Raw genomic sequence first — 14196 nt, forward strand, 5'->3', positions numbered from 1 at the left:
TAAAGTTTCCTTCAACATAGAAATTTAAAGACTAAATTCAACTTACATTCCTACCAATGATATTTCTGTCGACTAAATAGAACCTACTTATATCCAAATAGAACTAGAAAAGATATATTTTTTCGAATCTGATCGCACATTTTAGATCAACTTGACGGGCACTACATCGAGCCCGCACGCTATTGTGCTGTTGCCTGCCTGCCTCAATAAGTTACCCTCACTTCATTCTTACTTTTTTACCGTTCATTTAATCGTGGCTAGTCGCGAAAAAATTAGAAAATGGATGGAGGATCACACTGAGTATGGCTTTACCAAAACAATTATTGATGGTGAATAAAGTATCCATTATTCATAAAGCTTCAATTGGTGATCTGTTTTTCTGCGTTAACCTCATATTTTTTCGTACTTCTTTTTTAAACCAAGGGGGAGTGAAATCTGCCTCGTCCATCACAGGGGATGCGAGGGTAAAATGAATCGGGAAGCGCTGATACATATGTATGTGTGTGTGTATATATAATATATATATATATATATATATATATATATATATATATATATATATATATATATATATATATATATATATATATATATATATATTGAAATAGTTTTACTGTCAAATAATGCAAAGAGTACACGACACGTGTTTCGCCCTAATTCTGGGCTCATCAGGCATACACACTCACTGCACCCCCTCTCGGGAATCGAACCTCAGGCGTCAGCGGCGAAGCCTCTAACGTTGCGCCACGGTGTGTGGTTCGTTTATTTGACAGTAGATCGGGGTAATTACATGTCAAGGCATTCATAGTCTGAATCACAATCCGATTGTATGGGTGGCTACCTACCAGTTAACGCTTGTGGTTGTTCAGCAAGTCGGCTAACGTCCGCCACGGTGCCCTCTTTCAGTTGCGAGAAGCAGATCATAGAATGGTTGAAATAGCTTTTACTGTCAAATAATGCAAGAGTATGTGACATGTGTTTCACCCAAATTCTGGGCTCATCAGGCGTACACACTCACTGCAGAGTACCCAGAAGGCGGTGGGATAGGGTTTATTTTACCCTACGGTATTTTTATTCGACCAATGAGAAACATGTGTACCAACTTGCATGAAAATTGCTCCAGCCGTTCGGAAGTGATGCTGGAACATACACACGTATATACAAACGTACAGTCAGTCAGTCATTACCCAACCTGCTATCCTAACACAGGGTCATGGGGGTCTGCTGGAGCCAATCCCTGCCAGCACAGGGTGCAAGGCAGGAAAAAATCCCTGGGCAGGGTGCCAGCCCACCACAGTCCACACATACACGACTTTTACAGTATATACTGCATATAGATTGTGTTGATACATATGAGACTAATAAAGATAAATTAAAGGGTGCAAATGCTATTCTATATTACATGGCTTGGACTTTGAAAACAGTAAAAGCCAATAAAAGTGGAGCCAGCATCATTCAGCTTTAGAATCACAAGGTGTCACAGCCTATCAGCCACATCACACAATGCAGGAACCAACCTTGAACCACACACCAGTCATTTGGAGAGCACATCTATTCACATACCCACACATTTAGGGTGACCAAACAACCTAACCTACTGTAGCCTGTAATTGTGCATGTCTTTAAGTATGTGTTTGGAAAATTGGAGTACCATTAAAGCTAGTCCTACTCCTAAACAGTATAAATGATCACCACAATTTGTTGGGGATGTCATTAATTCAGGGATCACCAAATTTTTATTTGGTTAGTGGAATAGCAGTCTAGTAGATTCTCAGATCAGAGAAGTGAAACAAGCACAATAATTGTACTGAACCAAATTTAAGTGTTGCTGAATAACATCTTAGTCATCACTGAGTGTGTCTGGTCCTTCAACCGACATTCAAGGCAGAAAGACAACTCAAACTTCAATTGACACATAAGTGCAGTTTGCACTAAGGAAGTGGTTAACAAAAAAGATAAGACGGTGGTGGGAAAGACATAATTTATGTGAAAGGTTTATTCTGTATTCATGTAAGACTTGGTGAGTTGGCCTTGTGATTTTACATTAATTTATGCCTTAAATTTATTATTTTATAAATCAGTTATATTTTTTTCTATGCATTCATATACCAGCATGCCTTAAACTCTGTGTACATGTATTGTTGCACAGCTATGCAACCAAATTACTTTTTACATTTCCTTTTTTAACAGGTTGGTATGAACTCTCTAGAATGACTCTTTCCAATGTTACGTACTTTTCTTCAGAAAACAGCATTCCTCCTACAGATTATTATGATACCACTGATGATGTTGTTTATCTCTGTGACAAAGACGACGTAAACAGGTTTGGTGCAAAGTTTATACCAGCTGTTTATTATGTGATTTTCATGCTGAGTTTCCTTGGCAATGGATTGGTCTTACATATTATTTTTAAATATGAGACTCTGAACACTACCACCAACATATTCATCCTGAACTTGGTCATTTCTGATTTGGTGTTTGCCTTCTCCTTGCCATTTTTGGCGTCATATCATTCATCTGAGTGGATCTTTGGCAGAGGAATGTGTAAGCTGATAGGCAGCATCTATTTTATTGGATTCTATAGCTCCATTCTGTTTCTTACCCTGATGACATTTGACAGGTATCTAGCTGTAGTCTATGCTGTGACTGCTGCAAAGAAGAGACGTGTGTTGTACGCTTTTGTTTCCAGTCTAGTAACTTGGTCTATCAGTATTTTAGCATCCATAAAGGAATTCATATTCTATGATGTCAGAGAAGACAAAAAATTGGGGACATTGTGCGAAGAAACTGGGTACTCTGCTGAGGTCATGAACACATGGAAAATGGTGGGTTATTACCAACAATTTGTTTTGTTTTTCTTGTTCCCCTTGATTGTTGTAACCTACTGCTACAGCAGAATTATCCACACAATTTTTAAAACCAAAATGAAGGAGAAGGCCCGGGCAGTAAAACTCATCTTCATCATTGTGGTCACTTTCTTCCTCTTCTGGACCCCATATAACATAGTTGTTTTCCTCAAAAGCCAAGAAGACAGGTCCTCCTGCAGTGATGGTCTTGACTATGCTTTATATGTCACACGTAATATAGCTTATTTGTATTGTTGTGTTTGTCCAGTGTTTTATACATTTCTTGGCAAAAAATTCCAGAATCATCTGGCTAAAGTAGGTGGCAAATGGGTCCCTTTATTGAGAATTCAGTCAATAACCAGTCAGAGTGGAAAAGCTACAGATCAAAGAAATCCTCAAACTATATGTGAGTAACATCACTTGAGTATTAACTTTTCATTGCAGGACTAATTACACACAAAGTGTAAAAAATGTAACAAAACAATAAGGATTTGATTGATTGCATGCAAAATGTAATAAATGACATAAAACCTCAGTAGGTTTGAAGAGATACTGCAATGGTTAAAAGACGATCTGAGTTATTTTAGGGTAATATAATTTGCAAATAATATTTTATATATACATACTTAAACACACACACATATTTACACAGATAGATAGATAGATAGATAAATAGATAGATATGCACATGTACTATTTGCTTGATCATATTATTCTCTAATTTTTATTAGAATGCTTGTTATGTGATGCATTGAAGGCACTGCACTCATACTGCTTTGGTTTTATTAATGAGAAAGAAAACTGATAATCATTACTGAAGAGCTGCATTGATTTAAAATAGTTTAGTAGGGCAATTTTTAATTAAAACTTTGTTTTAATGTTTGATTAATAAATCTTAATACATCTATGAATGATGCTTCAATGCTATTTCTTTCATGTTCTGTTCTGCCATTACTATTATTGCTTAGGTGTGTAAAGTTTCTTTTATTTTAGTTCATATTTTTAGAAAATGTTTTCTTTATACTAAAAAATAAAAAGACTACGTAGCTAGCACTTAACAGCATCCGTTTTTTAAATACCATAGGATTCTGTTAAGCACTTGTGATTAAATAGATGATTAAATTAACCTCAAGCTTATAATATCAACCCATAGTAGGTGCGTATGGATTCAACACTTTCATTTTATAGTACAAGCTGATTCAGTTACTTGCATGTGCATTCTGCAATATATTCTTATTGCGTCTACTTCTCAACTTGCACATTCTCATCTGCAGCTTTTTTTGCTTTGATATTCCAGTCTTTCTCTCGTATCCCAAAGATGTGCTTGTTATTTTAATTAGCGGTTATACATTTTCCTAGTATGAATGAATATATGTGTGTGTGTACCCTGAGGTGCCCATTTGGTACCCAGCACTCCTGAGATACACACCCTGAGAGGGAGAAAAAGACATCAGAATTAATGGATGTAAAAATAAAGTATTTCAATTTTTCAAAAGAAAAAAAAGTCTGTCTCAGTAACTTAAATATTTTGAAATGTACAGTACATGTGAATGTATCATGCTGGGTCAAATTCTGGTAGTCCCTGTCTTAGTTTGCACATTCGCCTCTGTGTGTTTGGATTATTTCCTTTTACTCTGGTTCTCCTTCCACATTTTAACGACAGACGTTAAGATTCATTTAAATTGGTCATGTAAGAAATGAGTATGGGTGTGAAGGGGCAGAAGGGTGACCTGCAATCGGTTACGGTAGATCCCCTCCAGAGTTTTTTCCTGCATTACACCAATGCCTTTAATGTAAAGTCTTTTCTATTTGACTAAATATAATTAAGAGGATTAAAGAAATGGAGAGATTGATGTTTAACTTCCACTCATATACTAGATATCTGCAGTATGCTAGTCATAGATTTATCAGTCCATTGATAAATGCAATATTAATAAGTTAAAGCTATTGTTTCAGTTACAGCAATTCTTACATTTCTGTTTCAGTTATTTGATGTGTCATGTAGATTCTGTTTATATTTATTTTATAAAATCTTTTATTCATTTTTTGTTTAATACTTTTCTAATGACAAGTTATATTAATAAATACATAAAGATATTAACAGTACATGTAGGCATATCTGCGGTGGGCTGGCGCCCTGCCCAGGGTTTGTTTCCTGCCTTGCACCCTATGTTGGCTGGGATAGGCTCCAGCAGACCCCAGTGACCCTGTAGTTAGGATATAGCGGGTTGGATAATGGATGGATGTAGGCATATACTGTATCTTATATGAATGGCATTCTATTTGGAGTAAGACAGAGTGTCATAAATTAAACGACAGACCTTATGCACTGTAAGTGCCATGCACATATATTATCAGTAAGTTTTAAGTTAAAAAAGGGTTTGAGCTGTGTTAGTGTTAAGAATAGCTCAAGAGTGTTGACTGACACATCCATAACACGTCTCTCTCTTAGATCATTTCAAACACTCTCTGTCACTGCTGAAATTATTTGGAATAAAGAGGAAGAGCTCCAATGCATAACATTCACCAGTTTACATAATCTTGGCTGAGCAGAGGCTTGAAATATTTAACTGAAGTAAATATTGCATAAGAAAGCTGGTAACATGGTCATAGGAATACCTAAATACTGTATGCTCTCACTTTGTGATTCTTTCATTTTAGATTTTTTTAGCTTTGATTTTTGTCCTTAGACTTATCACTTAAGCAGATGTTACATTGCCTTTAAAGATTAGATTTTAAATTTACATTAGTAATTCTTTGCCTGCATCAGCTAAGTGAGAAAGGAAAGCTTTCTACTGTGGCATCAACTAAGTATAGTGAAATCTGCTCAGTGTTAAGATTAGGGTTTTGTCTTAAAAGTTTAGTGAAAAAATTAGTTTAAGTCATACTTTGCTACTAAATTGAAATTGAAAATTAAGGATAATAAGAGCCGAAAGTAATGATGTACAGCATAATGCTTTTGTATTAAGGAAAGAAAACTTCATAAAGACAGCCTATAGTTTCCAAGTCTTAGAGGTTGTTATTCAAACCAATTTCACAATCAGTGTGTCATTCTAATGTTTAATTGATTAACAGATCTGAAAATTTCAATGTCTGCCCATATTATAAATGCTTAAGCTTGCTTTGCCATTTTCCTTTTAGTTTCCTATTTGCTCCCTTAATTGTATCCAAATGCAGACACTAAAGGGAGGTGATTTCTTCAATGCCATATTTACTTACCTTTCCATTTGTAAGAAACATTTGTTAATAAGCAGACAAATGAAAATGGCACTGAACTACGTGCTGCCTTTTAGCATTCAATGTCTGCACTGCTTATACCTAAGGGAGCAAACTCTGCAAAAAAGTGCATATAAAAAAGAAAATGGCAAAATAAATATCTAATATATTTTATTCAGTATTCTCCCATTGGGTGGCCAACTAATTAAAAATGAGATTTAATTAAAAGTAAGAACAATACACTGATTGTGACATTGGTTGTAATTAAAACCTGTAGTTATGCTGATAACACCCAGCTCTATCTCACTAGCAAACCTACTGCTTCCTTTCCACCCTCCTCACTTATTGATTACATAGCAGAAATCTTTCTTAATTTAAATAGTGACAAAACTGAGGTTCTCCTCATTGGTACAAAATCAACATTATCCAAAACTGATCATTTTTCATTTGTTATTGATAATTCCTCTGTCTCCCCTTTCCCACAAGTTAAGAGTCTGGGTGTCATCCTTGACAGTACTTTATCCTTTCAGTCCCACATCAATAACATCTCCTAATCTGCATATTTCCACCTGCGTAACATTAATCGTATTCACCCCTCCCTCACTCCCCACACCACTGCTATCCTTGTTCATGCCTTGTCACTTCTCGTCTGGATTATTGCAATTCCCTTTTCTTTGGTCTTTCTCGCAAAACTCTTTATAAGCTTCAACTGGTCCAGAATTCAGCTGCCCACATCATTATTAGAACCCCCTCTATTCACCATATCACTCCCATTTTGCAGCAGCTTCATCGACTTCCAGTTCCACATTCAATTCAAAATTCTTCTGTTAACTTTTAAGGCTATCCACAACCTTGTCCCTCCATATCTGTCTGACCTCCTCCATGTTGCCATTCCCTCCCGCACCCTCAGATCCTCTTCCTCCATCCACTTGTCTGTCCCCTTTGTCTGTCTTACCACTATGGGGAGCAGAGCATTTAGTTGCTCTGCTCCTCAGCTTTGGAACTCACTACCACCTGAGCTTAGAAATATTGAATCATTTTAACTTTTCAAATCTAAACTTAAAACTCATTTGTTTAAGACTGCTTTTTCTCTTTGATTACAATTGCTCTGTCTGATTTTAATTTTGTATTTTACTTTTGTTTATAATCTGTGTTTTATCAATTGTTCGGTGTCCTTGAGTGCTTAGAAAAGCGCCTACAAATAAATAAAATGTATTATTATTATATTCTCAATCCTCCTTAACCTGCACTGAAGTTCACCTTGATAGCAGTGGGTCCATTGTAGGACTCACACACAGGTACACTTTACAAGCACCAATTACTAATTAGCTCTCAGCTTTTAGTAAGAGTGACATTTTTAGTGTAGGTTATACTAAAATTATATTATTACATATATACATTATAAATCGTAACTCTTTATGAGGTATATGGGATTGATTGTATTTCTGACTTATTTTTTTGTCTATTGTAACTTGTGCTTGACTGTCATGTTATATTACATCTTTTGTAATTCATATGTCTGGAAGTAAATAAAGTTTTTAAAAAAGAAGTCCAAGTGCCCTTACTCACTTGTCTTTGGGTGGTGAAGAAAAAATGGTGTAGCTGGAAGAAAATCTGCATCTAGAAGATGAGAACAAACTTCATGCAGACAGCAACTATGCAAAGGCTCCAAACTCCAGATGTTGGATCTGTGAGGAAGCCATTCAATCACTATAAGTTTTCTATCATCTTTATTCATGCACACACAATGCAGGGTATCAAAGAATTATTTCTGAATTATGGAGTGTGTTCAATGATTCATGTAATGCCGAGAACATGGTAAGGTGGAATTTGCTTGAGTGCCTGCTGTTCATCTTCATGCCCCTGCTCTTTTACATTCCCATGGATCCAGAGTACACCCTGACTGTTTTTGTCACTTGATATTCTGAGTCACAGTGGAGCTGGGATTTGGTCTGCTAGAGTAAAGTGCTGAACTACAATGTACTGAAGCTTTAGGCCATTAGACTCTGCAACTATTTCATAATAAATGACCTGACACATACAGCGATCCATTACACATCAACATATGACTTTAAACTGGATTGAAAAAAACGCACTAAAGAAATATTTTCTTATTTCCAAAAGAATATCAATAGGTATAAACTGCACATGTAAATGAAGCACACTGGTTTATACAACCTAAAATTCTAGTTATTACTTGTGTACACTGTCTGGATGTGGAAAATGAAGAGTTCGTTAGGGTCCTTGTCAAAAGATGTACGTGCATGTTTTGATACTTTTCCACATGTAATACTTTACATTTGCCTATATTGTAGTTAGCTGTGTCACACGTCAATGATGGGTTGAAATCTAAGTAATCAACATAGACCTTGGCGTTAACATTTGCAGTGCATATGTCTCTGTTATATGCCGTTTGCTATGGGATTCATAAAAGCAGTGTTAATGTTTGTGATGTGCCATCTAATGGAATGACAGAAACAACTGGACGGAACCTCAAACACTTATCTATTTATTACTGTGGATTGATCATCCACAATCTTGCCCAAGTCTGAATTGAATTGGCTGATTTTACATTAACCACTGTTCTACCTAGTTTTGTATCATCTGCAAACTAAACCATCTTATTATTTATGTGATTATCAAGATCATTTATGTGTAATTGAAAGACAGTGACTCCAGCAATTCATAAAAGATTCCTTATGCAAATCCCATTACAAAAGGCTGGAGTTGCAGCCAGAAAAAAAATATATATATATATTTGCCACATGAAAGATAGTAGGCTTTTTTTCGCTATTTAATGGACAGGGCCTGGGGGAATATCAATACTCCAGTCTGTCGGTCAAAAAACTGGCATGGACTTCTTGTTCCTGGGTCCCAAATTTCTCATTAGCTAGAAGAGGTACACTTATGGTGAGGGCAAAAATGACATTGGGGTCCTGCTCTGGGGCATTTTTATGCATTCTAAGGTTAAAAGTGGAGAAACAGGTTAGAGACTGTATAATACTCTCTGCCCTCTATGTGTACACATGGAATTACACTCTATAAGAGACTTCCCAGGTTTTCGCATATGAAATTAAACTCTACACACATCTATATCCATACCCATCCACTGCTGTTCACCCTGCTAGTCCACTGCTGTTCACCAAGCTGAATATGACTGCACATCCATGCACAACACCAACCATATAATCAAGATATGACGGTGCAGGGACTGATAAGCAGGGATGATGAAACAGCATACAGAGATGAGGTGAAATGGCTGTCTGCATGGTGTAAAGACAACAATCTATCTCTCAATGTTGACAAGACAAAAGAGATAATCGTGGAAATCAGAAAATCGCATCCTGCCCACATCCCACTCAGCATCAATGGTTTAGATGTGGAGACTTTTAGGAGTACCAAGTTCCTCTGTGTGTGACACATAACTGAGAAACTTACGTGGAAACAAAACACCTCATCACTAATCAAAAAAACCCAGCAGAGACTACACTTCCTGAGGTGGCTGAAGTGAGCAAGCCTTCCCCCTTCCATCCTCACCATGTTCTACAGAGGCACCATTGAGAGTGTTCTGACCAGCTGCATCAATGTCTGGTATGGCAACTGCAACATATCCGACCGCAAGCACCTGCAAAAGATAGTGAAAACAGCAGAGAACATTATTGGGGTGCCTCTCCCTTCACTACAGGACATACTTTACAAACGCAGTGTCCACAAGGCCTGCAGCATTGTGCAGGACCCCTTACACTCCTCACATGGACTTTTCACACTTTTGCCATCCAAGAGAAGATACTGCAGCATCAAAGCCAGATCTGCCAGGCTGCAGGAGAGTTTTTATCCCCAAGCTGTCAGACTCCTTAACACCAGGCTGCCCCCTGGGATCTTCCACACTACCTCAACCACCTCTAAAAACAGAACTTTTATACATGCAAGCCACTTTCCTGCAAAGACAAGTGTGCATGTAGAAAAGAACTGAAAATCTCATACTGACCTTTTAAGTATTTTGACACTCTTGATATCCTTCTGCTGTGAAACATTCTGACCTGTCATTGTTTACACATCTTAAACAACTATTATCATACACTGATCATTTATGGATTATATCTATTTATTATTTATTTATTAAATTACATATCTATTGACTATATTTATGTATCTGGATTGCAAATACCATACATTGCATCAATGTTCATATTGCTAACTACATGTCAATATTGCTGCTACTTCTTTGTCTTGTTTTTGCACAATGTCTTGTCCATCCATCCATCCATCCTTCTCCGCTTATCCGAGGTCGGGTCGCGGGGGCAGCAGCTTAAGCAGAGAGGCCCAGACTTCCCTCTCCCGGCCACTTCTTCCAGCTCTTCCGGGAGAATCCCAAAGGCGTTCCCAGGCCAGCCGGGAGACATAGTCCCTCCAGTGTGTCCTGGGTCTTCCCGGGGCCTCCTCCCGGTTGGGCGTGCCGAACACCTCACCAGGGAGGCGTCCAGGAGGCATCCTGATCAGATGCCCGAGCCACCTCATCTGACTCCTCTCGATGCGGAGGAGCAGTGGCTCTACTCTGAGCCCCTCCCGGATGACTGAGCTTCTCACCCTATCTTTAAGGGAAAGCCCAGACACCCTGCGGAGGAAACTCAACTCGTAGATCGACTGGTAAATTGAGAGCTTTGCCTTACGGCTCAGCTCCTTTTTCACCACGGCAGACCGATGCAGAGCCCGCATCACTGCGGACGCTGCACCGATCCGCCTGTCGATCTCACGCTCCATTCTTCCCTCACTCGTGAACAAGACCCGAGATACTTGAACTCCTCCACTTGGGGCAGGATCTCTCCCCCAACCCTGAGAGGGCACTCCACCCTTTTCAGGCTGAGGACCATGCTCTCGGATTTGGAGGTGCTGATTCTCATCCCAGCCGCTTCACACTCAGCTGCGAACCGATCCAGAGAGAGCTGAAGATCACGGCCTGATGAAGCAAACAGGACAACATCATCTGCAAAAAGCAGTGACCCAATCCTGAGTCCACCAAACCGGACCCCTTCAACACCCTGGCTGCGCCTAGAAATTCTGTCCATAAAAGTTATGAACAGAATGGGTGACAAAGGGCAGCCCTGGCGGAGTCCAACTCTCACTGGAAGCGGGCTCGACTTACTGCGGCAATGCGGACCAAGCTCTGACACGGTTGTACAGAGACCGAACAGCTCTTATCAGGGGTCCGGTACCCCATACTCCCGAGCACCCCCACAGGATTCCCGAGGGACACGGTCGAATGCCTTTTCCAAGTCCACAAAACACATGTAGACCGGTCGGGCAAACTCCCATGCACCCTCAGGACTCTGCTAAGGGTGAAGAGCTGGTCCACTGTTCAGCGACCAGGGCGAAAACCACACTGTTCCTCCTGAATCCGAGGTTCACTATCCGGCGGACCCTCCTCTCCAGAACCCCGAATAGACTTTTCCAGGGAGGCTGAGGTGTGATCCCTCTATAGTTGGAACACACCCTCCGGTCCCCTTTTAAAGAGGGGACCACCACCCCGTCTGCCAATCCAGAGGCACTGTCCCGATGTCCATGCGATGTTGCAGAGGCGTGTCAACCAAGACAGTCCTACAACATCCAGAGCCTTAAGGAACTCGGTATCTCATCCACCCGGGGCCCTGCCACCAAGGAGTTTTTTGACCACCTCTGTGACTTCAGTCCCAGAGATGGGAGAGCCCACCTCAGAGTCCCCAGGCTCTGCTTCCTCGTGGAAGGCATGTTAGTGGGATTGAGGAGGTCTTGAAGTACTCCTCCCACCGACCCTAGCGTCAGTGAGGTCAGCAGCGCACCATCCCCACCATATACGGTGTTGACACTGCACTGCTTCCCCTCCTGAGGCGGACGGTGGACCAGAATCTCCTCGAAGCCGTCCAAAGTGTTCTCCATGGCCTCTCCAAACTCCTCCCATGCCCGAGTTTTGCCTCAGCAACAACGAAGCAGCGTTCGCTTGGCCTGCGGTACCTATCAGCTGCCTCCAGAGACCCACAGGACAAAAAGTCCTATAGGACTCCTTCTTCAGCTTGACGGCATCCCTCACGCGGTGTCCACCAGCGGGTTGGGGATTGCCTCCACGACAGGCACCGACCACCTTGCGGCCACAGCTCCGGTCAGCCGCCTCAACAATAGAGGCACGGAACATGGCCCATTCGGACTCAATGTCCCCACCTCCCTCGGGGCGTGGTTGAAGTTCTGCGGAGGTGGGAGTTGAAGCTACTTCTGACAGGGGACTCTGCCAGCCGTTCCCAGCAGACCCTCACAACACGTTTGGGCCTACCAGGTCTGACCGGCATCTTCCCCACCATCGAAGCCAACTCACCACCAGGTGGTGATCAGTTGACAGCTCCGCCCCTCTCTTCACCCGAGTGTCCAAGACATATGGCGCAAGTCCGGCGACACGACCACAAAGTCGATCATCGACCTGAGGCCTAGGGTGTCCTGGTGCCAAGTGCACATATGAACACCCTTATGCTTGAACATGGTGTTCGTTATGGACAATCCATGGCGAGCACAGAAGTCCAATTACAAAACACCGCTCGGGTTCAGATCGGGGCCATTCCTCCCAATCACGCCCTTCCAGGTCTCACTGTCATTGCCCGTGAGCATTGAAGTCTCCCAGCAAAACGAGGGAATCCCAGAAGGTATGCCCTCTAGCAACCCTCCAGAGACTCCAAAAGGGTGGATACTCCAAACTGCTGTTGGCATATGCACAAACAACAGTCAGGACCCTTCCCCACCCAAGGCGGAGGGAGGCCACCCTCTCGTCCACCGGGGTAAACCCCAATGCACAGGCTCCAAGTCGGGGGGCAATAAGTATGCCCACACCTGCTCGGCGCCTCTCACCGGGGGCAACTCCAGAGTGGTAGAGAGTCCAGCCCCTCTCAAGGAGATTGGTTCCAGAGTCCAAGCTGTGTGTCGAGGTGAGTCCGACTATATCTAGCCGGAACCTCTCGACCTCGCGCACTAGCTCAGGCTCCTTCCCTTCAGAGGTGACATTCCACGTCCCAAGAGCCAGTTTCTGTAGCCGAGGATCAGACCGCCAAGGTCCCCGCCTTCGGCCACCACCCAACTCACACTGCACCCAACCTCCTTGGCCCCTCCCATAGGTGGTGAGCCCATGGGGAGGAGGACCCACGTTACCTCTTCGGGCTGTGCCCGGCGAGCCCATGGGTGCAGGCCCGGCCACCAGGCGCTCGCCATCGAGCCCCACCTCCAGGCCTGGCTCCAGAGGGGGGCCCCGGTGACCCGCGTCCGGGCAAGGGAAAACGTTGTCCAAAGTTTTTGCTCTTCATCGGAGGTTTGTTGAACCGCTCTTTGTCTCATCCCTCACCTAGGACCAGTTTGCCTTGGGTGGCCCTAACAGGGGCATAAAGTCCCGGACAACATAGCTCCTAGGATCATTGGGACACGCAAACCCCTCCACCACGATAAGGTGACAGTTCAAGGAGGAGACACAATGTCTTGTTTGCGTTTTAATTTTAAATTTAAATTTAAATTCAATTGTTAATTCATTATTTGCACGTCATGTTACACTGTGGTCCCTGAGCTTCTCAATTTCGTCTATCTGTATACTTGTATATGGTTGAGATGACAATAAAGTTCACTTTGACTTTGATACGCACATACCTTCTAAATTAAAACTTGTAAAAGATGAAATGAAATTTTTTTGCAGGAAGTGAAATTTTTATTTTTGCCCAGAAATATAGTACCCGGTTATGATTTTGCAATATTTAAGTATATAAATATATTTCATAATTTTTATATATAGCTTCAACTGTATACATTACATTCAGTTAATTTTTTTCCAGTTCATATCCTTCCTCCTTTTTTTATAAACTGTCTTCATTGTCACCAACCTCTATTACACAATTCACTGGTAAAAATACATTAGAAAGCGACTATTGCTATACATTAGTAAAGCAGAATTACATTTTTTCATTCTGGTGTTCTTTGTATAATTGTATTGTATAATTACTGACAATAATGTAACACAAAAATCTGAATAAGTATTATTGACTACGGACTGTTACTGTGAATGTACATTGGCTTGTCTTGTGACAAACTGGCACTCTGTTAATTGGTTTCTGCATTTCACCCAGGATAAACCCTA

At 41.2% G+C, this 14196-nt stretch overlaps 1 protein-coding gene across 1 annotated transcript; it reads left to right on the forward strand.

The window, feature by feature from the left end:
- The first annotated feature begins 1877 nt into the window (after positions 1-1877).
- Positions 1878-5037, forward strand: ccr12a (chemokine (C-C motif) receptor 12a). Its single transcript, XM_039753488.1, has 2 exons — positions 1878-2020; positions 2191-5037. The coding sequence occupies exon 2, from the start codon at positions 2211-2213 to the stop codon at positions 3258-3260; it is 1050 nt and encodes a 349-aa protein (XP_039609422.1). The 5' UTR covers positions 1878-2020; positions 2191-2210; the 3' UTR covers positions 3261-5037.
- The last annotated feature ends 9159 nt before the right edge of the window (positions 5038-14196 follow it).

Source organism: Polypterus senegalus, chromosome 5, assembly GCF_016835505.1.
Source record: "Polypterus senegalus isolate Bchr_013 chromosome 5, ASM1683550v1, whole genome shotgun sequence".
In the NCBI taxonomy this organism is placed as follows: domain Eukaryota; kingdom Metazoa; phylum Chordata; class Cladistia; order Polypteriformes; family Polypteridae; genus Polypterus; species Polypterus senegalus.

Excerpts from the sequence above, each read along its gene's own strand:
- ccr12a (XM_039753488.1), top strand. The coding sequence starts at position 2,211 with ATGACTCTTTCCAATGTTACGTACTTTTCTTCAGAAAACAGCATTCCT.